A 23,421-nucleotide genomic window follows, 5' to 3' on the forward strand; every position below is an offset into this window, starting at 1 on the left:
GAAAAAGATCTGAAGTCCTAGTTAGATCAGGGAAATATAAGCAAGTTAATAAAATATCTTTTTATAAAATTGTTTGTTTGGTGTTGTTAATCCTGTTAAAAATAAGTCATGAAGTTTATTAATTATCGTGGGAAGGCTTATACGTTGGTTAGACCTACATGCTTACTAAATAACTTAAAGAATTCACAGCATACACTAGAATATAAATTAAATTAAACTTTAATAAATATTTCCAATATTTTGGCAATGTCACGTTGCCATCTTCACAGGAACTTAAAATAAAGATGCGTGCAAGCATGCACTACACACAGTAAATGAGTAAATGAAATTTATTAAATACAAGTTACAAAAGTTACAGTAAAATCAATAAAATTCAAGGGAATGATGTGGAGGACACTGATTTGTAGAAGTAAGGAGATTGTTGTTCCATAATTGTTCCATCAATAAAATTCAAGGGAATGATGTGGAGGACACTGATTTGTAGAAGTAAGGAGATTGTTTTTCCATAAGGCTCTGATTAGGCCACACATGGACTACTGTGCGCAGATTTGGTCACCTGATTTTCAAAAGGACGAAGGGATGTTGGAAAGGATCCAGAGGTGACTGAAGATGGTAGGCATAAACAGGAGCCTGATAAAAGAAATTAAAAAGATAGTTCCTTGGAATGTTGAATATGAGGAAAGGTTGAGAAGATGAAATCTGCAGAGTCTAGTGGATAGGAGAAAGAGGGGTGATAGAGACCTACACGTTAGTAAGGGGTTATTATAGGATCAATGTTGGAGAGGTTTTACAGAAAATGGTGGGAGATTAGAGGAGAACAAGAGATCATCTCTGGGAGCTGTATAAGGAGGGTATGAACAAGGGAATGAGAAGCAGGTTTTTTGCATGCAGAGTTGTGAATGATTGGCATGTCTTGCCTGAGAGTATGGTGTCTGCAGAGAATTTGAGTGTGTTTAAGGCACAGAATGATGAGCTGTCTCTGTGTGTGTGTGTGTGTGTGTGTGTGTGTGTGTGTGTGTGTGTGTGTGTGTGTGTGTGTGTGTGTGTGTGAGAGAGAGAGACAAAAGGACCGCCTAGATAAGTCTCTGACTCCATGGAATCTTAAGGTAGTAATAATAATAAGACTTAAAAATTAATACTTAGAAATATTACAAACAATCTACTCTCAGAAGAACAAAATGGTTTCAGACATAGAATATAATTTATAGACAATATTTATGTGTTAAAACAAATCATTGAAAAAAGATGAGAATTTAATTTAGAAACTCATCTGACCTTTATAGATTATGAAAAAAATTTTGATAAAAATACACAGTGAAAAATTATGGAATATAAAAAAAAACAAGGATATACATTACATTTGATACAAGCTATACAAAGTTTATATAAAGATACAAAAAAGACAGTTACAGTTAGGTGATAAATTAACAGAAGAGATTGAAATTAATCAGGGGGGTTAGACAAGGATATAGCTTATCTCCAGCTCTTTTCAATATACAGTCGGGTCTCTTTTTATGCGGTAGATACGTTCCACAGAAAACTGCATATAAAAAATCGCACAAAAAAGAACTAACTTACTTTGAAAAATTAGGGATACGTTCCATACTTTTCTAAAATTGCATAAAACTGAAGCAATGAATTAAAATAAACCTAAAATCCCATTAAAAAGTTTACAAAAATTCAGGAAAATAAGAATGCCTAAGTTTGTTTTAAAGCTTTATTCATTTAATTTTATTGAAAAGTAACAATTTTTGTTACATTTTTTCATCAAAATTATCATTGCTATTTGACAATATTTGGCAGCGTTTGCGAACTGATGCAAAATCACTTTCATCACCAGTAGAGATAGTCATCGCATCAGATCTGTATGGTAAAGGCAATGGTTCTTCACAAACAGAATTAGCTTCACCCTCGTTCTGTGCTGATTTTTTTCTTCTGACAATGTAATCAGTGATTAAACTTTGTGATTATGATTTTACTAATTATTTATACAGCTCGCGATATCCAGAAATACAGTTCTTCAGCTCACACTGGAATTTAAAGGCTTATTCAGAATTTGTGTCATTAACAAGAAAACGATTTTCCAATTTACTACACAACTCAAGACATTCTCGAATTATATTTGCAGTGATGGGGAGAGGTTTTTCTTCCGTTTCACTATCATTTTCTGGATCTTCAAAGATATCTAATGATAATTGATATCCAATAATATCATCGTCACTTAAGGCATTATCCACAAGCAATTCATCTTCATCATTTTGACTAAATGTATCAAAACCTTCTCCACCAATTTCATGTTCCAAAGTAATGATTTCAGATGATAATGTAGATGTTTGAATGGTTGCACTGTTTGCAAGACATCCAGGCCAAGTTGCTTTCCAGCAGGCATTTAAATTCCAGTCGGCCTGGTTGGCCGAGTGGTTAGCGTATCCGATCTCCAGCCAAAAGGCTTCGGGTTCCAATCCTGCCATAGGCATGGATGTTTGTGAAAATGGTGGTGGTGGTTGATGATGATGATAGTTGCGGTTCATTGTAGTTGGTGGAGATAGAGAGTTGTAGAGTGGGCTCTCTGGAGATGTAACATAATAATAATCTTTTTTGCCAGCAAAGTGTTATATCAATGTTTTTGTATGATTTAAGCTAGATTGGTTGTTTACTTAAATCTATCCTTTCTTACCTAAAACCTTATACAATCAAAATCCTACTGGCTGCTCTATTGTTATATGTTTACCTTTCGTTATTTATTCTTTCTTCTCTTACTTTAATCTTATTCTTATATTTAGGATTGTTTCCTCTTCGGATACTGGCGAATTTATATTTTGCTGCACCAGCCAGTATCCTATAGTAGAAAAGATCCTTACTCAGGGAGACAATACTAGATTCTTAGCTTTCTTACACAATATCTTATTTAAACTGCCGTATAGATTTAGAATATTGTAGTCGTGACCTAAATCTATTATTATATTCACTCTCTAAATCCCTCTCGCCAAAATAGATTCTATTTTTATAAGCGGTAATTTGGAATCGTAATCAGGCATGACTCAGGTTCAGGTAAATATGACATGTTTATTGGAATATCTAAAACACAATACAAAATTCATACACTCAATTATGCTCAATACTGAATAAAACTCGAACTAAGAGATTAACACATTCTAAACTAATTAAATCTTATAAGGCATGCTAAACAGTAACTGCACATTGGGATATAGATAGCAAATGATATGAAGTTAAGCTAAATTCCTTTCAGTAGTATTACTCATAAGAGAAAACTAACAAACATTCTAATGTTACTGAGCTACTGAATTCTATTATTCTTATCACATCAAGTTAATCCTATCACATACAAAATTACAAAAGATCTCTTCAAAACAATTCTTCTTACTCTCAAAGGAGGTTAACTTTCTAAATAGAGATTGTCCACAGAGTTCTTTAGAATACAGTTCTTAATTTCACATTCATAAACAATCTTCTCTCTTCTAATGAACTTTCACACAAAATTAGAGTAATTGCACCTTACCAAGCTTTTTCCGCATTGTTCTGCACCACGTGTATGTCTGGATACTTCTCATCTATTGGCTGTCCATACGGCAACGTAGCGATTACGCTATCTTCATTCCTTCTGCCGAAAACGGACTCAAATCTTTGCGTTTCAGGAACAACTCGATGGGACTTTTCAGCGACGGCTTGATTCTGCTAGGACTGGAATTTTTTACCTTCAGCTTTGCATAGAATCCTACTTCATTTTAAGAATCCTTGCAGTCCGACATCTTATCACAGACTTCACCCCCCCCTTTACGCGAAACTGCCTGCTAACTTCCGAACCACCCAAACAGGAAAACGTTACGACCAGAAAGAGTCTTCCGATATGGGCTCAACCCCTTCTCTTTTTCTATAGAACGCCCTCTTTTCTCAGTCCCCTTTTTGCACATGGCCCTTATCTTTTAACTCCCTTTGGGTTCATCCTTCGCTTTTACGATGCTGTTATACTTGGATTCACAGAATACATGGCAACGTAATTTTCCGAGTAAGCTATAGCCACTAGCATTATGCTGTACACATGTAGCGTGTACAGCATAATGCTATGCATAATGTTATGCTTTCCAGGAATTATTACTTAGCAACTTTTAAGATGACTCACAGTAAATTTTGCATAGTTTAAGTGAGGCTTAAATTTAAATCAGATTATCTCTCTTTTTAGACATACTAAAAAATGAAATCTTAATATAATCACATCAGCTTAAATATAAGACACTTGAAATAAAGAATACAAATTTGACATAAAGTGAAGAAGTTTCACTTTTAATTACAGCTGATGTGCAGGTATTTCTCTTTGTCAGCAAGTTTTATATGTTAGATTCCAAATGAATGATTTCTTTCCAAGATGCCTTCATTTAGGATCTAACAAAAGGTTGGTCGATTGGTAGAGCCTCTGCTACTAATATCTTAAGCAAGTTGATCAATTGTTCGATGCTGTTGGCACACTCTCCCTCAATGAGTCTTGGGACTCCCTGGAGGTGTCACATAATAATAATAATAACAATTTCAGTGATAGTAGATGTAACATGATTAAAACAGTCCAAAATAGAAATTTTTTTCCAAAAGTCAATTACTGTTAATGATTCATTTTCTAGTTTATCCAATATAAATTGAAAAGTGTGCTTAACATAATATTTTTTAAAAGTAGCAATTATGCCTTGATCTAATGGCTGAATAATGCTTGTTGTATTGGGTGGAAAAAACACTACCTGCACATTTGAATGTTCTAAATGCGGATGATTTGGTGCATTGTCAACAATTAATAAAACTTTAAAATCGAGAGCTTTTTTCATATATGTTTTCACTTCTTGCACAAAGCAATTATTGAACCATTCAGTAAATACAGCAGTTGTTACCCAGGTCTTTGTATTAGCCATCCAATGCACGCAGCTGTTTTAGATCTTTGCCTTTTAGAGCACATCTTAAAGATCGATTTACTAGGAGGGGGTTTGAACATTCGATCCCCTGATGCATTGCTACAAAAAATAACAATGCTATTCGATCTCTGCTTGCTTTAAACCCACTTGCTTTTTTCTCAGACTTTGCGATGTAAGTTCGACTAGGCATTTTCTTCCCAAACAATCCTATTTTGTCAGCGTTAAACACTTGATTGGGACAATATCCACCATCTTCAATAATTTTGGCTAACTTCTGTTGAAAATTTTTAGCTGCTTCTTCGTCTGCTGCTGCAACCTCGCTTGTAATCTTCACATTATGAAACGCATTCCTTTTTAAAAATCCGGTTAGCTATACTTTGCTAGCTGAAAATTCTTTATCAGCCTGGGAAGTGGAAGTAGATGGCTCCAATTGCTTCATCTGTTCATAAAACCAAGAGCTTTTTGTTTAATTGAATAACTACTTATAGGAATTCTTCTTTGAGTTAATTCTTCAATCCAAATTATGAGCGCTCGTCCTTTTTTTAATAAACTTCTCTTGAGCACGATGATATTTTGGCACTTAGTTTTGTGCCAGAAATGACAGATTTTCTTATTGTGACTTCAATCTTTTAATTGCTCTTATAGTAGTTTTGCCTAAATTAAAATTTTTAGCAATCGCCGTAGATCCCTCTCCTTTTGCTAAGTGATCTAAAATTACAATTTTCATTTCCAAAAAAAAAGCAATTTCTTTGGTGCTTTTTTTTCTCCATTGGGCCAAATTAAATCTTTAAAATAAAAATTTGCAAAATTTAGACTTACGATAATGAAAAGACAAGAAAATACAGCACATTCTGGTGTTACTCATGTTACACCAGAATGTGCTGCAACACGCTGTTCATTATGTACAACAGGGAAACCCCAAATTTGCATGAAATATGCACCGCATAACTTCAAAACTCCATAAAAAAGATACGCATGAAAAGAGACCCGAGTGTACATGAGTCTTTGGACCCCATGGACGTGTCAAATAATAATAATAATATATATATTGATCAGATTATTAAAATATGGAAAACAACAATAAAAAAAAGTATCAAGTTAGCTAGAAGAACTGTTATCAGTAGAATGCTATATGCAAATTATAGTAAAGGAAAATGAACATGACCTTCAAAAATCAGTTCATGAATTAAACCAAACAAGTCAACAATGCAGTTTAAAAATTTCACAAAAAAAATGTCAAGATCATGTTATATCAAAAACAGTCATAGAAGATAAAAATAAAGAACTTTCAGAAAATCTGTGGAACAATTAAAAGGACACTGAATAAAACAACAAGACGAGAAATTCAACTAACATTTTATCAAATAGTGGCCACTTCCACTCTATTATATGATTAAAAAATATGGACTGTTAAAAAGAAAGATGAAAGTAAACTACAAGCTGCAGAAATGAGATTTTTAAGAGCAGTTAAAGTATGCACAAAATTAGACCATATAAAGAAATGAAGACATCAGAAGAGAGCTAGAGATATACAGTGTAAAGAAAAAAAAATTAAGGAATATAGAGAGAAATAGAAAGAGCATCTATTTACGATGGAAAAATATTGGCTACAGGTTGATAAATATAGACCAAAGGGAAAGAGAGAGAGATAGGAAGACCAGCTGCAAGATGGAAAAACCAGTGAAGCTTGAACAGCAAATGCCTAATCTTTGAAGAAAAAAAGAAGATATAATAACAAAAATCTTTTAAACTCCACCCACTTTAAATGCTTGCAAGAGTACAATTTTGGATAATATTTATATTCTTTATAGTTCATAGGATTACTTAGCTTCTAGAATGTGTCTCCATATCTGAATATGGTTGATATATATGAGGGTGGTCTAAGTTCTCGGCCTCAACCATAGATAGCAATACTATCGGCAAGATTTTTTTTTTCTGAGTTGGTATATCTGTCATAAACAACCATGTGAAATTGAAAGTCGTTCTATCAAGAAGGTTGTTTTATACAGCTGTCTGAAGCAAAGATATTACCTGCATCCCTTGAAATGGATAAAATTGAGTATCATGCAGTTAAAAAATTCTTTGTAAAAGAAGGTTTAACGCCAAAAGAAATTCATTCAAAGTTCATAAAAGTTTATGGGCAGTCTTCTCGTTTGTTTTCGACAATTAAGAAATGGGCTGCCAAGTTTAAACATGGGTGTACCAGCCATGAAGATGATCCATGTGAAGGACGTCCAAAAAGTGTAATAACACCAGAAATCGTTGATCAAGTGCACGATATGGTTTTGGATGACTGGCAAGTCAAAATGTGTGAAATTGCTGAGATTATAGGCATTTTAAAAGAACATATAGGATATATTTTGCATGAAGAATTGCATATGAAAAAGCTTTGCACAAGATGGGGCCATGCTTACTCACAGCAGATCAAAAATGCAGTCGCATGAAAATCTCTGAACAGTGCTTGGAACATTTTAACAAGAATAAAACTGATTTTGTGCATTGATTTCGTACTATGGATGAGACTTGGATTCACCATTACACACCAGAATCCAAACAGCAGTCAAAACAGTGGACAGTAGCCGGTTGTTTAGTGCCAAAGAAGACAAAGTTGGTTCCATCAACAGGAAAGGTCATGCCATCGGTATTTTTGGATGCTAAAGGCATTTTGTTTATTAATTATCTTGAAAAGGGTAAAGCAATAACCAGGGAATATTATTCTGATCTTTTAACCAGACTAGGCGAAAAAATTCATGAGAAAAGACCCGGTTTGCAGAAGAAAAAAATCATCTTTCATCAGGACAATGCACCAGCCCACAAAGGTGTTTTTGGCAACGGGAAAATTAAGGGATCTGCACTATGAATTGTTGGAACATCCACCCTATTTTCCAGATTTGGCTTCCTCTGACTTCTATCTCTTCCCAAAACTAAAAACTCTTCCTTGCTGGTCAGAGTTTTTCTTCGAATCAAGAAGTGATTACAGCTGTAGAGGGGTATTTTGCAGATCTTACTGAGAACCACTACAGGGACTGGATAATGACGTTGGAGCATTGCTGGAATAAATGTATTAGTCTTAAGGGAAATTATGTTGAAAAATAAAAATAATTTTGAAATTATAAATTCGTTTTTTTTTGTAATGCCAAGAACTTTTCAGACCACACTTTGTATATATACAGTGAATACACATATGCACACTTTTTTTTTTCTATCAAAAATTCCCATTGTCAAAATATTTGTGTTATTTTGATTTCTCTTCTATGGACAGTTTTTTTGCCATAGATAAGATTTTTTGCAAGAGTATAGGATGCTGTTTATACGTAGATATTTCAATGGACCATGCTTTTGTTTCGGTGAGTAGAAATGAGATATTATTTGACATCAAGAGATGTAAGTAGTACAAGTTATAAAACTTTGGAGAAGTTGGATATCAGTGGATATTACTAATATCAGTAAAACTGTGATAATAAATGATAAGTTTATGCAGACCCTGTGGTCTTGTGCAGTCATGGGGCTGGTTTTTCTGAATAGTTTAACATGCGTTCTGTGTCTCTTGAAAGTAATTATTTCCATGGAACATTCTCTCTTAAAAGTAGTAGTTATTTTGTTAATATAATTAACGGTTATTTTGTTAGTTGTTCATCTTAAAGGAGCCTTCTAGCTCTTAATGATAGGATTTGGATAATATCTAGCTTCTGCAGTTCAGTTTGTAGTGCAACTGCACATGTAAATATTGTCATACTGGTAGCTTTTCTGTATATCCACATGGAATGACATTTAGTGAGTATAGTAATTTAAATAGAGAAAAATAATCCATTTTATTACAAGAAAGCTATCCATTATCTCTGCGTGTGGGGACAAAGAATAGTTTGTGTCCACCCAACAGAAAATGATAGAATACACTGATATATGCCATCCTAAGTTAATGTATCAATCCTCCGACCATCAGACTGTTGGTTTGAATCCACCCATGCGCATGGTTGTTTGGGATTGTCTTTAGGTGGGAGATGATTTTCATTACTTGGTATGAGACCTGTCCCTTTTATTGGAGCACCTGAGGTGGTTGAAAAAGTTCAATGTTTGGTTTCTAAATCAGGGTTTTTGGACAATGTGATAAGAACTCTTTTTTTTTGTATTCTTTATTTATAATTAATAGAAATAGAAAAAAATCAGATATCATGAAATCATATATATCATGATTTATCATATATCAAGACCTATATCATGAAAGCAGAAAAGTCGTTCTAAAAATAAACCAAGAAAAAACTAAAATCATATTTAATCATTTTGTAACACCAAAAAAAAAAAAACATAATAATAGAAAACAATTTCTTGGAAAGAGTCTCTAAACTATGGACTCCAGAAGGAAATAAATAGAAGAGTTCAACTTGCCTGGAGTGCATTCAGATAAATGAAAAGCATTTTTTAAAACAATGATGCCCCACTCTGCTTAAAAAGGAAGACATTTAACCAGTGTATACTTCCAATCATCACATATGGTTGTGAAACTTGGTCTCTAACAAAAGCATTGGCAAATAAACTAGGAACAACCCAAAAAAAGATGGAGAGGTTGATGCTAGGCATCACATTAAAAGATAAGAAGCAAAATACCTGGATAAGAAGAAAACTCATATCTGACATCATTTTTCACCACAAGTGACTAAAATGGAAATGGGCTGGACATCTATCTAGAAGAGAAGATGAGCAACGGACCACCATACTGATGAATTGGATTCCAAAAGAAGGGAAACAAGACCGAGGATGTCCTAAAAGAAGGCGGAGTGATAAATTGTCAAATTTTGTTGGGAAATATTGGTCAACCATTGCCAAGAACAGAGAAAGGTGGAAGGAACTGGAGGAGGAGGCCTTTATCCAACAGTTAACAGAAAATGGCTGAAAAGAAGAAGAAGAAAAAAAATCCTTAGCCCACCTGTGGTACAAATATTGGTTGGAATTTTTCATTTTATGGAGGGTGAGGAAAGGATGAGAGGGCATCCTTGGAAGCTGAGAATGAATGCCCCAAGAAGTGGGGCAAGATCTAGATTTTTCTCTCTTAGAGTGGTGCATGATTGGAATGAATTTAAGAACAAATATGACAGTTGGTGCATGTGGTATATTGCCTCCCTCGATGAGTCCTAACTCCCTAGAAGTCTCTCTTAATAATAATAATTCTCGTTTTTTACATTATTTGACAAAATATAAGTCATTATGTTTGTATGTTGATCTATTTCTCTGAAAGTAGATTGATCACTCTACATCTGTCTCTTGATGCTTCCAGAAGGAAAGAAGAATGGAGCATCTCTTGGGGTAGGGGGGGGTTACTCAACACTTGTTTTTAGTGCCATGTTGTCTGATCGTTCAAAGTGGATCATTTTCAAAATTCCACCACACATTCAACATTACCTTGTTTATACCCTTCTCTTATTGGGACTGTGTTGCTTTATCTGAGTTGATTTTTTTTTCATATGTTTGGACTATTGTGATAGACCAAACTGATAGTTGCAATTTTTTCATTGCAGCTATCAGTTTAGTTAGTTGGTGGTAACTGTGATCAGCACACAAAAGGAGTAGATGGTTTTCAACACTAAACACAAAGATAAATTTCCTAAATAGGAGGAAATTTCAAGCCATGATGTGAGCATATTTTAAAATGGGAAATTGGAAAATAGACTTATATTGTGTATGATCTCACCAAAGATTCTAGTAGCAAAAAAATAGAGAAATTGTTTTCAGTCATTGGAGAGAATAGAAAAAGGAAAACTGGTTCTTGTTGCAGATCTAAACAGCAGAGTAAGAAATGATATCCAGACTTACTGAAAATGTTTTGGGAATATTTGATGGAAAAGGAGAGCTAGTAATAATGATGAGTACTGTTGGATTTCTACAGGACATGGATTAGCCATTACAAACACCATGTTCCAACATAAAAGCATACATAAATTCACATGGAGAGAACACAAAAGGAATAAGAAAGGTGATATTGATTATGTCATTATATGCAGGATATTTGCAATAGTACATTTATTTCACTTCTTTTATAGCATTGTATGTATTTCACTTGGTCAGAAAGTAAATTTTACATGACAAAAAATTATATTCCTGTTTGTATCCTTTACCTAAGTCCAAAGAAGCAAAAGTTTGCTCTTGAAGTATATTTGCAACAAGTCTACTTATATATAGATAGAGGTAGATTGAGTAACCAATAATACATTGCACATTTTTTTCAAATGTGTATATTGCCACACATTATGGGAAGGATCATTACTCAGACTGGTCTTTTGATTTTTATTGAAATCTCTTCATTGATTTTCTATAGTCCAAACAGTGAGGTTGTCTTCCTTAGGTTTTTTCTAAATCACTTAGGGAATTGAAACAACGTAGATCCGAATATAAATTAAATTATACTTTAATAAATATTTCCGATATTTCGGCAATGTCACATTGCCATTTTCAAAAGGAACTTACAAAAAGGCAGTTGCACACAGGCACTAACAATACAGTAACTGAGAATGAAGATATGAAGCTATCGTTCTCCTAGAAGTCCTGATGGTGCCCTCTGGCGGGCTAAGTAGGCGTTCTTGGCCGTTGGGCTGAAGGTCTGCTGATGTATGCCTCCCAAATTTGGGGCAGTCACATACAACCAAATTTGTTGAGGTTCAGGGAGTTTCTTAGGGCAGAGGCTGATTCCATAAATAATCTTTCGAATTTATATTTGCTACAGTAATACACCGGAGCAAATATAAATTCGAAAGATTATTTATGGAATCAGCCGCTGCCCTAAGAAACTCTCCGAACCTCAACAAATTTGGTTGTATGCAACTGCCCCAAATTTGGGAGGCATACATCAGCAGACCTTCAGCCCAACGGCCAAGAACGCCTACTTAGCCTGCCAGAGGGCACCATCAGGACTTCTAGGAGAACGATAGCTTCATATCTTCATTCTCAGTTACTGTATTGTTAGTGCCTGTGTGCAACTGCCTTTTTGTAAGTTCCTTTTGAAAATGGCAATGTGACATTGCCGAAATATCGGAAATATTTATTAAAGTATAATTTAATTTATATTCGGATCTACGTTGTTTCAATTCCCTAAGTGATTTAGAAATGCATAACCAACGTATAAGCCTGTCTACGAGAATCAATGTCTTCCTTAGGGATTCAGTGTTCACAACTGAAACTGGCTCCTCCCCCCCCCCCCTCCCCGACTCTCTAATTCTTCACCAAATAGCTGAATTAGAAAAAGAAGGGCTGAAATGTTTGCAGTCATCAGTGATCCTTCACAAATTGTCTATCTACTCACTAGAATACATGATAATCCTCTTTACTCTCCGTAACACGCACTTGATGTTTGCAGTCATCAGTGATCCTTCACAAATTGTCTATCTACTCACTAGAATACATGATAATCCTCTTTACTCTCCGTAACACGCACTTGATTTCTCCTTGACCAGTTCTCCCAATTAATATGCTATAGATGTTGAAAGTTTATTTTTCACTTGGTCAGACTATAATAAATTTAGTTTAATCCTTTATCCAAGTGTGTGCAAACAAAGTTTGTGCCTGAAAGTATCTTCAGGATTGGGGCAAAGTGGTACAACGCTGGGCGACATTATACATATCCGCAAGGAGATATGTTTTGCATTGGGAGATACTGAGATAGGAGTGTTGGTAGCTTGCTACACCTTTGCAAGGAGTCGCCCGGTGTTGTACCACTTTGCCCCAGTCCTGAAGATACTTTCAGGCGCAAACTTTGTTTGCACACACTTGGATAAAGGATTAAACTAAATTTATTATAGTCTGACCAAGTGAAAAATAAACTTTCAACATCTTTCTCTAAATCCAGAGTAATTTAATAAAAAGGTGGCACACCGTTTGGCAACTCCTATAGGAGGAGATGACCTTGCTAATGCTTCTGCCTTGGTATCTCCACTTGGGCCTGGCTCCCACTGAAGAGACCTCAATAAAGGTTGAAACTGGTCTGGGTAGTGGCCCTTCCCTTAATGCATAACATTATACATATCTGCAAGGAGATGTGTTTTGCATTGTGGGAGATACTTAGATAGGAGTGTTGGTAGCTTGCTCCACCTTTGCAAGGAGTCTCCCGGTGTTGTACCACTTTGCCCCAGTCCTGAAGATACTTTCAGGCACAAACTTTGTTTGCACACACTTGGATAAAGGATTAAACTAAATTTATTATGCTATAGATGTCAGCTTCAATTGTAACATGGTCCAGCTTTCTTTCTTATAGAATACCTTTCATGCACTCTTGGTCTCATGTCCTTTGACATTATGGTTAATGACAAATGATCCTTGAGCTAACTGCTGTTTATGCACTTCTGATCCAAATACCTCTCTGAATAACTGAAACAGTTTTTGTTGGAATGAAGATACTTATCCCTCATTCCACTCGAAACTTCCAGACAACTCTCCAAACACTTGATTTTCTAACAAGAAACCTAACCTACCTTCAGTTGAATAGCCTTACAAAGATTCTTTGGTTCTTAGATGGGATTTGGACTCCAGGTCTTTGTAGCCAAAGAACATTGTCATTATTGACTACTCACAAGTGGATAGGAACCAAAACGCCAGTTACATATACACAGGTTAGGTAATACACTGTCTGTGCTTCAGCATACATGCAAATCCTGCAAAAAGATCATCAGCAAATCAAAATGAGATTTTGAATTTGAATGGGCAAAGTGCAAAATATCTTGCCTGAAATGGCAGTTGAGATTTCTGTTGGTAAGGGACCAGAAATCTTGACTCCTCCACATTTCCATCACTTGCATATTGTGATGAAACTGTTGTAACATCAACCAAAGACATAGCTGACCTCTTTTGCATCATTTTATCTTACAACTCCTGTATTGATGATCGCAGTAAAGAATCTCCTACTTCTCTGTCAATAACAGCTTACTGCATGCTCCTGTCTTTAGTTAGAAAGGCATTAGAAAATTTTGAATACGCTGGATATCGACAAGTTTTGTTATAAAGCAAATAACAGAAAAAGCAATAGAATTTAACAACCAAGTATGTATGTATTTCATTGACTTAGAGAAAGCCTTTCGACAGAATCAAATTACGGGGTGTCTTGAAAATACTTACATCAAGAAAGATACCACTGCAAATCATTGAAATGATCAAAGATATATACTCAAAAATTGAATGTGTAATAAGATATTAGGACACAAATACACAGAAAATCTCAATAAGGAAAGGGATCAGACAAAGCATATCTTTAAGTCCAGGTGTATTTAACATAATCATGGGTGAAATAATAACAGAATTTAAGAAACAGAAATTAAATGGAATAAAAAAATATATAAATTTGTTTGGATGTGCAGATGATGTCCCATTACTTTTAGAAAATGGTCTCCAAAAGCAACTATTCAAACTCCAAGAGATATGCAGCAGTTTTAACATGCAGATCTCAACATAAAAAAAAAAATAACGGTAATTGCCAAAGCACCAATCAAATATAAATTAGAACTAAGCGGAAAAATACTGGAACCAGTAAGGAAATTTAAATACCTAGGAATAACAGTGAAAATATAAGAGGATGAAGTAAAAGAACAATATTTTATTAGCCTGAAGATGAATAAAATATCAGGATGTTTAAATTCAACTATATGGGAAAAATAAAGATCTAACAAAAGAAACAAAAGTAAGAATATATAAATCAGTAGTCCAACCAATATGGACATATGCTTGTGAAATAACACCAAAAATGCAACAGATAAATACATCATGTGAAATGGAAAATATTAAAAACAAAATTTGATGGAATGCAAAATAAAAAGATTTTTGAAGAATGCCAATTATAACCCATAAATGAATGAATAAAAAAGAGAAGGCTGGAATGAAATCAACATGTTAATAGAATGAACCAAAAAGAAAAACCAAATATGAAAGGACCAGTTGGTATACGAAATAAACAATGGACAGACTCCTGCATTGAAGTATTGAAGATTCAATAAGCTGAAGCTTAAAGCAAGAAGATTTCAATAGCACTGATGTTGACAAGGCTGTCCTCACTTCCACTGAAATATAGTAACTAAACATTGTTTAAAGTATTGATTATAGAAAATCTTTTAGTTCAGGATAAGTATGATAAATATCATCTGTGATAATATTCAGATCTCTACACAAGATAAGATCTGTCTTCTTGAGCTGAATAAGTCAGTCCAAGATTTGATATCTCTGGCATTTATTTGGAGCACATTATATCCATAGCCTCTTCTGGCTACAAAAAACTAGGCATCTTTTCTGCTCAAGACATTCTCACTTATATCTGTCATATCTTAGAATACTACTCTCACATTTAGGTGGTGGTCTAAAATATTCTCTAAATCCACTTGATACTATTCAAAAGAAGTAATCCAGTTAATTGATGACCCATCTCTCACACACTCACTCCACCTTATACCTCTTCTGTAGGTATTTTCATGGGCACTGTTCTGCCAAACTGGCTGTCAACATTCCTTCACCTTCTCTTAAGTCTGTAAATGCACTAGTAATTTCTGATTAAGATTTGTTCGCTGTTCAGCTTTAAATATACCAAGTCAGCTTGTGTTTTCTTCTTTTATTCTGTCATATCTGAGCTTTAAAATGCTTTTACCAGTTTTCCCTAAGGGTGGTCAGAAAAAGATAGCAGTTCTTAACTATACACGCACGCATGCGTGCGCGCACACACACACACACACACAGAGCATTCTCACCCATGAAGGATTATAAACCTATGGTATATTAGTACTTGTGGAGAGATTAAGGGTATTTTAAAATATTTTTATTTTTTACATACTCTGGAGACCCACAACATGGAACTTCAGTTTTTTTGAAGACTCTTTGGATCTTTGCTAACTACAGGCTAACATATTTGCTTATGCTTTTGTAAATTATGGATGAAAACAAGAATATAACTTCTTTTCAAATATGTTATACATTACACTGACACAGAGGCAAAAACTAGCTACATCCATTACATGCTTTTTAAAATCCATCAGAAATTCACAAAATTCATTTTCCTTGTTTTCTGTATACAATTTTCTTTTTCTAGTTTCTGAATTATTCTCAGGATGGAAATCCTCAATGATCCTGCTTTTCTTATTTGTTGTGCAAATTTCCTCAGGTATTGTAGCCATCATCTTCTACATACTGAGGGTCTGTAGCATCATTCTATTAAATATTATGTTCTGTTTACCTTTCTCTATGCTTCATTAAATGGTTAAGAAAGGATTATGAACATTGTGAGTGGACCAGCTATCTTTAACAGTACCCAAACTCTCCCACACCCTCCATTCCTCCACTTGCATACCTTTTGCACTTTCCTGTTATCCTCACTCAAGAACATTTTATTTACACCATAATTTTTGGATAAGCCTCGCTTGAGTCAGATTTGTGTTGAAGTTCCTGAAAACTACATGGAACTGGAATGAAAATAAATAATTTACTAAATAAATTAACTGTTAACATGCTGGCATTTTGCCATCTCAAGCTAGTATTATCAGTACTTTAAAGACACACACGTGGCAAAGACTGAGAATGAAGTGACTCTAGAATAAAGGCAGTTACACATATGAAGGACAACAGAGGTGCTTGCCACCACCCTATTCTGCTGACAGGAGGATAGATTTGTGCACCAAAATTTGTGTAAAATTACACCATCGCTTCTGTTGCAGTTCACTGGTTTCTGTAGAACACGAACAGCTTCAAGAAACCATTTCTGATATTTGAAATTGGATCTATGTAGTAGCCTGGCTTTCTTTCACTTGATGAAATGTCTTTGTCCTATGCATACTGTTCTGGTCTGCTTTTTTTTTTTTTTTTTTGCTCATAGTGAATATAATTTCTTCTTACCTAGGTAGATCATCCTGTCTGTTGAAAATACTGGATCTCATGTTGACAGAAGATACTATAAACACCTGGTAAGGGGAGATTATCTTGGCAGTCCTATTTGTCTTAGGAAGGTGGAGACTGGAGACTCAGTCCAAAAGTTTCTATACTTTTAATTTTGTGTTGGTTTAGGAGGGTTTTTTGGGGGGGGGGTGATATTGTTCATTTTGAGGAGTTTAGCAAGATTTTTGTAAGCATTTGGTTCCAATAATGTAAGTAGAGCCTGTTGCTCCATATGCAGTGTAGGTCTTGAGGATGAAATCTTTGAAAATTCCAAGTTTCTGGGTAGGATGGTGATGTGATGTGAAGTATGTGTATGTGTGGACTTGGGATAGACTGAACACATGAGGGGACCCATCTGATTGCCTTGTAACCAAAGTATCTGAAAAGACTAGAGCCCCTTCTTTTCCCTTTCATCAGGTGGAAGAAAGCAAGGCTACTACACAGATCCCATTTCAAATCACAGACTATCTGGAAGCAGTTCATTTCTATAGAACAATGAACTGCAATAGAGGTGATGCACAAATTTTGGTGCATCACCGCAGAGAGTACCACTGTTGTCCTCCACACACGTGGCTGTCCTTGTTCTTGAGATTTTCATTCTCAGTGTTCACTGAGTATGTCTTTAAAGTACTTTTGATAATGCTGGTGAAATGTTGGTGTGTAAATAATTAATTTAGTTTGTAAATTATTTATTTTCATTCCAATTTTATTTCAAAAATTTCAACATGAATCTTTAATAGATATGGAAATCTGAATATGGAAATACAACTTCTTTGTGGAAAGGCTGCCAGCAAAAACATGAATCACTGTAATAGCTATGTAATCAGTTTGAATCTCCTCCACAACTGGTCTCTCTTTAATTTCTTATATGCTTGTATTCATAAATAGCATTCACAAATAAACTTTAACAGTCTGTTTCAAAACTCATATGTGCTTCTTAACCAAACCACAATCTCACTGACCATTCCTTCATATCATTACATTATCTAGAATTAATCATTTTTATTAATGATTATTAATCGTTATTGATATTGGTTATCATTATTGCAATGTCTTTAAACCTACTTAATTAGCTTCATTGGTCCGAGAGCTTAACAGTGCATTACTTATTTATTTTGTTGGATTAATTTTGGTATTTAATTTATTTAATTTGAATATAATATTATTTGATTTGTGATATTTTCAAACTTGAGTTACTATGTAAAATCTTAATACTTTTTATTATTATTTCACAGAGAAAGTTCTGAACTGAAATTTCTTCATGGTTACATGGTAAGGAAGTGATATCATTGTTATTCTGTAAGGAGTGAAGTCCATTGTTATTCTGTATTTATTACAATAGGAATAATATATATGTATATATTTATAAATAGTATTTTTGAAGGACAAAAATTAGGTAAAATAAAGTACTTAAAAGATTTTCTCAGTAGGAACATAAGTATATTTGACATGACATGGATAGACTCATCATCAATCTTTCTGGCCATCTGCTGATTCAGGATAAACTTTTTGTTTTATCAAAAGGACATGATTTTGCCATTTCTCCCAATAAGGTACTTCTTATGGACTTTTTTCATTGTATACATAGAGGTCTTCAATCCTTATCTTAAAGCTAACATGATTTGTTTCAAATGTGCAAAAATTCTTTTTAATGCCAAGTCTCCACATCTTAATCTTTCTTTCTCTGAATTTAAAGTGCTGAAATCATTGAAAAATGACAACAATTGAATTATTACTAAGGCTGACAAGGGAAAGGCTGTTGTTCAAAATAGAAAAGAATATGAGAAAAAAAATGTCTCTGCTACTTTGAGACTATTCAACTTACTGGCCCTCCTACCTGCAGTCAACTAAACAGACTTGTTTCTGTTATCGATGATGCTTCTGTCTGGGATGAAGATCAAAAGAAAATTCTTAAATCCTTCTTCGGTCATTCACCTAGACTGCACAGTGTTTCCAAAGTTCATAAACCAGGTACTCAGACTATATAGGATGTTCTACTTATAAGATTTCTAAATTCTTATCTAAATTCTTACTTGCTACTTCAACTAGAAGAACTGCTACTTATATATATATATATTAAAAAACTCTTTAGATTTTAAAAATAAAATTTCTGCTCTTCATCTTGATGCTTCACATGTTATGATTAGTTCAGATGTATCCTTTTTTACTAATATTCCTTTATCTGACACCATTGAATTACTTCAAAAAGAATTTCTTTCAGATATTGTTGAACTAGTTGATTTTGTAATACATTCTGGTTATTTCTCCTTTAAAAACAAATTATATCAACAAATTGAAGGAACAGCCATGGGCAATCTTATTTCTCCCTAGTGCCAACTTCTTCATGGAACACTTCGAACAAAGTATTTTTGATAACATTTCACCTAGACCCACATTGGTATGGATATGTGGATAATATTTTTGAAATTTGGAATGGCTCTTCCTCTGAGTTACAGCAGTTTCTTTCTAAATTAAATACACTTCATCCCAGAATCCAATTCACCTTAGAAGAAGTAAATAAACAATTAGCCTTTTTAGATCTTCTAATTCTTTGTCAACCAGATGGTATCCGACATTTTTCTGTATTTCGGAAGAAGACTCATACATACATGCTGTTATATCTGCGCTGAATCTCATCACTATCCTAGTCTAAAGGCTGGACTTTAGTACATCATGCCCATTCTTTATGCTCTTCAGATGAACTTTTACAAAAAGAATTATGATGTGTTATATTATGATCTTTTTATCTAACGGTTTTGAGAATTCTTTCATCAAAAAAGCTTTTAACAATTATGTTATCTCTATCTCTTCCAATACAGAAGAAATAACTCACATTCCTATCTCTTATGTGCATGGTATTACTGAATGCATAGTGGAAGTTTTAAAACCACTGAATATTTTGGTTGCCTTTTGCCACAAGCTTTCACATTTCAGTTATCTAGGCATCTACCAGATTTTTTGCTCTTGTGGGTTATCTTATTTTGGACAAACAGGAACATCTACTTTTATTCGTCTAAAAGAACACAACTCTTATATTAAAAAGCATGAATCTGAACAGTCTGGACTTGCAGAGCATGCTATCAACACTAAACATAGAGTTTCATCGGAACAAGACAAGAGTCCTTCATAAAAGTTGTTTCCTTATAGAATGTCTTTATAAAGAACTGTATGAAACTTGTTTTAATTTAAACAGAATCAATGGTTTACATCAGTGGTTCTTAACCCAGGAGGTAGCACCCAGTGGGTGGCAATGTGAATTCTGGGGGGAGGATAAGCATTAGGGGCGGTAAGTGTTATAATACTACTAATATAATAAAAGCAAAAAATTCCGTATTTAATCTAGCATCCCTATTTATGTTGTATGTTTGGCAACACTGTTCAGAATATTGTATGTCTGGCAATACTATTCAAATTTATTCACTACTTATTTTTTAGAATTTTTACATTGTCAGTTAAGTAATTGGGCTACTTTTTGGTCTGAATTTTGTACATAGAAAATAATTAATTTCAGCTATTTTTAGTAGAATCCACTACTTTTATAAGCTTTATCTGCTACTTTTCCTAATGCCTATCTGACAATAATTGAATAAAACTTTGCAATGATTTAAAAAACCATAAAAGTTTCTTTGCACCTCAATGAAACAACTTCATGTGACAACGAAGCTTTGTTAATAGCCTATGTGCGCTATATAAATACTAATGAAAAAATTATTGAAGAGTTTCTATTTGCTGAACAACTGAAATAACATTCTACAATTTTTAAGGTTGTTAAAGACTTTTTTTTTTAATGCTAAAAACATTCATCTCACAAATATTATTGTATATGCAATTGATGGAGCACCAGCTATGATTGGTCATCACTGTGGATTTATAGCACATTTAAAAGAAGCAGTTCCAAATATCTTTACAGTTCACTGCATTCTTCATAGACAGGACTTAGTTGCAAAACATCTTAGCAGTAGACTACATAAGACTTTGGATGATGTTATTAAAACAGTGAATAAAATACAAGCCCAGTCATTGAATACCCATATTTTTTGGGAATTTTGCCATGAAAATGAAGAAGAATTTGAGCATCTTTTGCTTCATGCTGAAGATAGATGGCTTTCAAGTGGAAACTGTCTGTGATGCTTTAATGATCTCTACGATACCATTTTGAAATTTCTTAATTCACATGATGAGAACATGTGTAATGTTCTAAAAAAGAAAAAGGTTGATATCACACATATCTTTTCAATATTTTCACCAGATTAAATGAGGTTAACATCAAATTGCAGGGAAGCAACATGGATCTTGTTAAAGCAAAGGGAATTATAAATTTTTTATCAGCAAATTAATATTCTACAAGTAGAGCATTGCAAGACAAGATTTTCTGCAGTTCCCAAGACTACAAATAATAGATGATGATTTAATATTAGATACAGATTTGGATTGTTATTGTTCCCATCTTATGATACTTAGAAAGACTTGATGATCAAATTCAACGACTTTGATGAGTTTAAAATACCCGATTGGGTCATAAACCCATTTCTTTCTGATGTCACTTCTGTTCATCCAAATTTGTGTGCAGAATTTATTGACTTAAAAAAATGATTTTGAAGCTCAAGTACAATTTCAGCAGCATGGGTATGAAAGATTCTGACCAAACATGCAATGCAAGTATCCTCAGCTATAGCAAGAAATAAAATTACTGCTCCTTGCTTTTCCTTCTTCATACTTGGTCGAGAAAGGATTCAGCATCGTGTTACAATTGTTAGCTAAGAATTGAAAGAGATCATAAATAAGTGAAAGAGGAGACTTGAGACTTCATTTGTCAAACATTGAACCTGATATTGAAAAATTAGCAGGATATCATCAGGCTCAGGGTAGCCATTAATGATTGGCTTATTCTGATCTGATCCTGTGGCTTCCTCTCTTAGAGAGGGTTGCAGTTGATTACTAGGGAGATAATGACACAAGGTGGTTTCCCATTGCCTTTCTTGCCGTATTTTTTATGACTGTAGCCTTTGTGTTCACAGGTCCGGTTTGCCTGCTTGCAGGATGAAAAATCCCAGATAAACTAGCAGAAAAAACCCTGTTGTCCATGCCCAAGACCGGCTAACTTGGCTATGGCTGAGGAAGATCCTTAAGCTCCTCATGTCGTCGACAGGAATCGAACCTGGGACACTCCTTCACCATGCATATGGTTGCGAAGCACAAAGCCACTAGGCCAGTGATGGCGAACCTATGACACGCGTGTCAGCACTGACACGCCTTGGATGTTGAAAAATATTGGTATTCTGATGAAAAAACTAATTTCAATAATTTCAGTTTAATTGTATAATATGAATTCATAGATTATATATCAGTGTCCTATTAAATAAATAGCCTAATATATGTATAAGTCACCATCTGTGATTAAGTAGTTAAATTTATAATGCATGTATGCAAGTGGCACATCAACAACGTCAATATTTTAAAAAAAAAGATGTTTGACACACCTGGGTAAAAAGGTTCACCATCACTGCACTAGGCTAACTGCTCAGACGATTGGCTTGTTAAATACAGTAAATTTACATCCTTTTTGAGTAAAAATTAATTTGTATCAGAGTCATTAATTTTTAATTAACTATTAGTTCAAATATGTTGATGGTAATTTAGTTGACTAATAATATATCAAAATTATCTTATTGAGTTATTAATCTAGTGTAAAATTGAGCAGGAGGGTGCCAGGCCATACAAATAGTTGAAAGGGGGCACCAGGCAAAAAAAAGTTAAGAACCACTGGTCCACATCTATCCTCTTTGTGAGAGATAGTACTTTTCAAATCTGCTAATCTTTCTTAACTTTATTTTGTCTATGTCTACATTCATATAATTTTTTTTTTAATAAGTTAGGACATTATTGACTTTTTTTTTTTTTTTGGTTATCTTTACATTAGCTACTCAGGTGGCGCTTTTTAAAATTGTCTGGTATTGTTTAATTGCCATTCTGTGATCCTGTACTGACAATGCCTATGATACTCAAGTGAAAATTCTATGTTAATAAAGTATTTTATGTGAGTTTTCCTCCATTTTTATAATTCTTTTCATTTTGCAAACTCACAGTATTTCATTATTATTATTATTATTATGGGCCACTCCAAGGAGTCTTTAGCCTCATCGAGGGAGGCCCAAAAACGGCATGTCAACAACTATTCAGCTTCCACACAATATCTATCATACCTTGCCTTGAACCCACTCACAGTCATGACACCCACAACAGACTCTGGCAACTTATTCCACTCATTCACCACTCTCCATGCTAAAAACCTAGTTCTAACTCCTTTGCTAACCACACACTCTTGTCCAGTTTCCATGGATGGACCTTGTCCTCCCATCACCAGACCTGTTCTGAAAAATATCCTCTGAATTAATCTTATAGAAACCCTTCAGTAATTTGAATGTCTCAATCATATCACCCTCTTCCGGCTATCAACCAATGTCTGCAACCCACAAATCTTCAACCTGTTCTAATATGGTTCATTCCATAGACCTGCTGTTATCTTGGTCACTCACTTGCCTCTGGATCCTCTCTACCTCCTCCCCATCAAGAAGAAACCCTGGTACCCAGATCTGGGCACAGTAGTCAAGATGGAGTC

The 23,421-nt window shown here is 34.3% G+C and overlaps 1 protein-coding gene across 8 annotated transcripts in view; it reads left to right on the top strand.

Moving 5' to 3' along the window:
• Positions 1-23,421, top strand: part of LOC150107493 (jouberin-like) — a 422,644-nt gene that overhangs the window by 61,067 nt on the left and 338,156 nt on the right. For all 8 annotated transcript variants that reach the window (XM_090391911.1, XM_090391912.1, XM_090391908.1 and 5 more), the window contains one exon: positions 18,038-18,074. In XM_090391911.1, coding sequence (XP_090248037.1) covers positions 18,038-18,074 — 37 coding nt within the window. The remainder of the gene's footprint in view (positions 1-18,037; positions 18,075-23,421) is intronic.

Source organism: Typopeltis vanoorti, chromosome 4 (assembly GCF_054136105.1).
Source record: "Typopeltis vanoorti isolate ZY-2024b chromosome 4, IOZ_Tvanoo_1.0, whole genome shotgun sequence".
Lineage (NCBI taxonomy): Eukaryota > Metazoa > Arthropoda > Arachnida > Uropygi > Thelyphonidae > Typopeltis > Typopeltis vanoorti.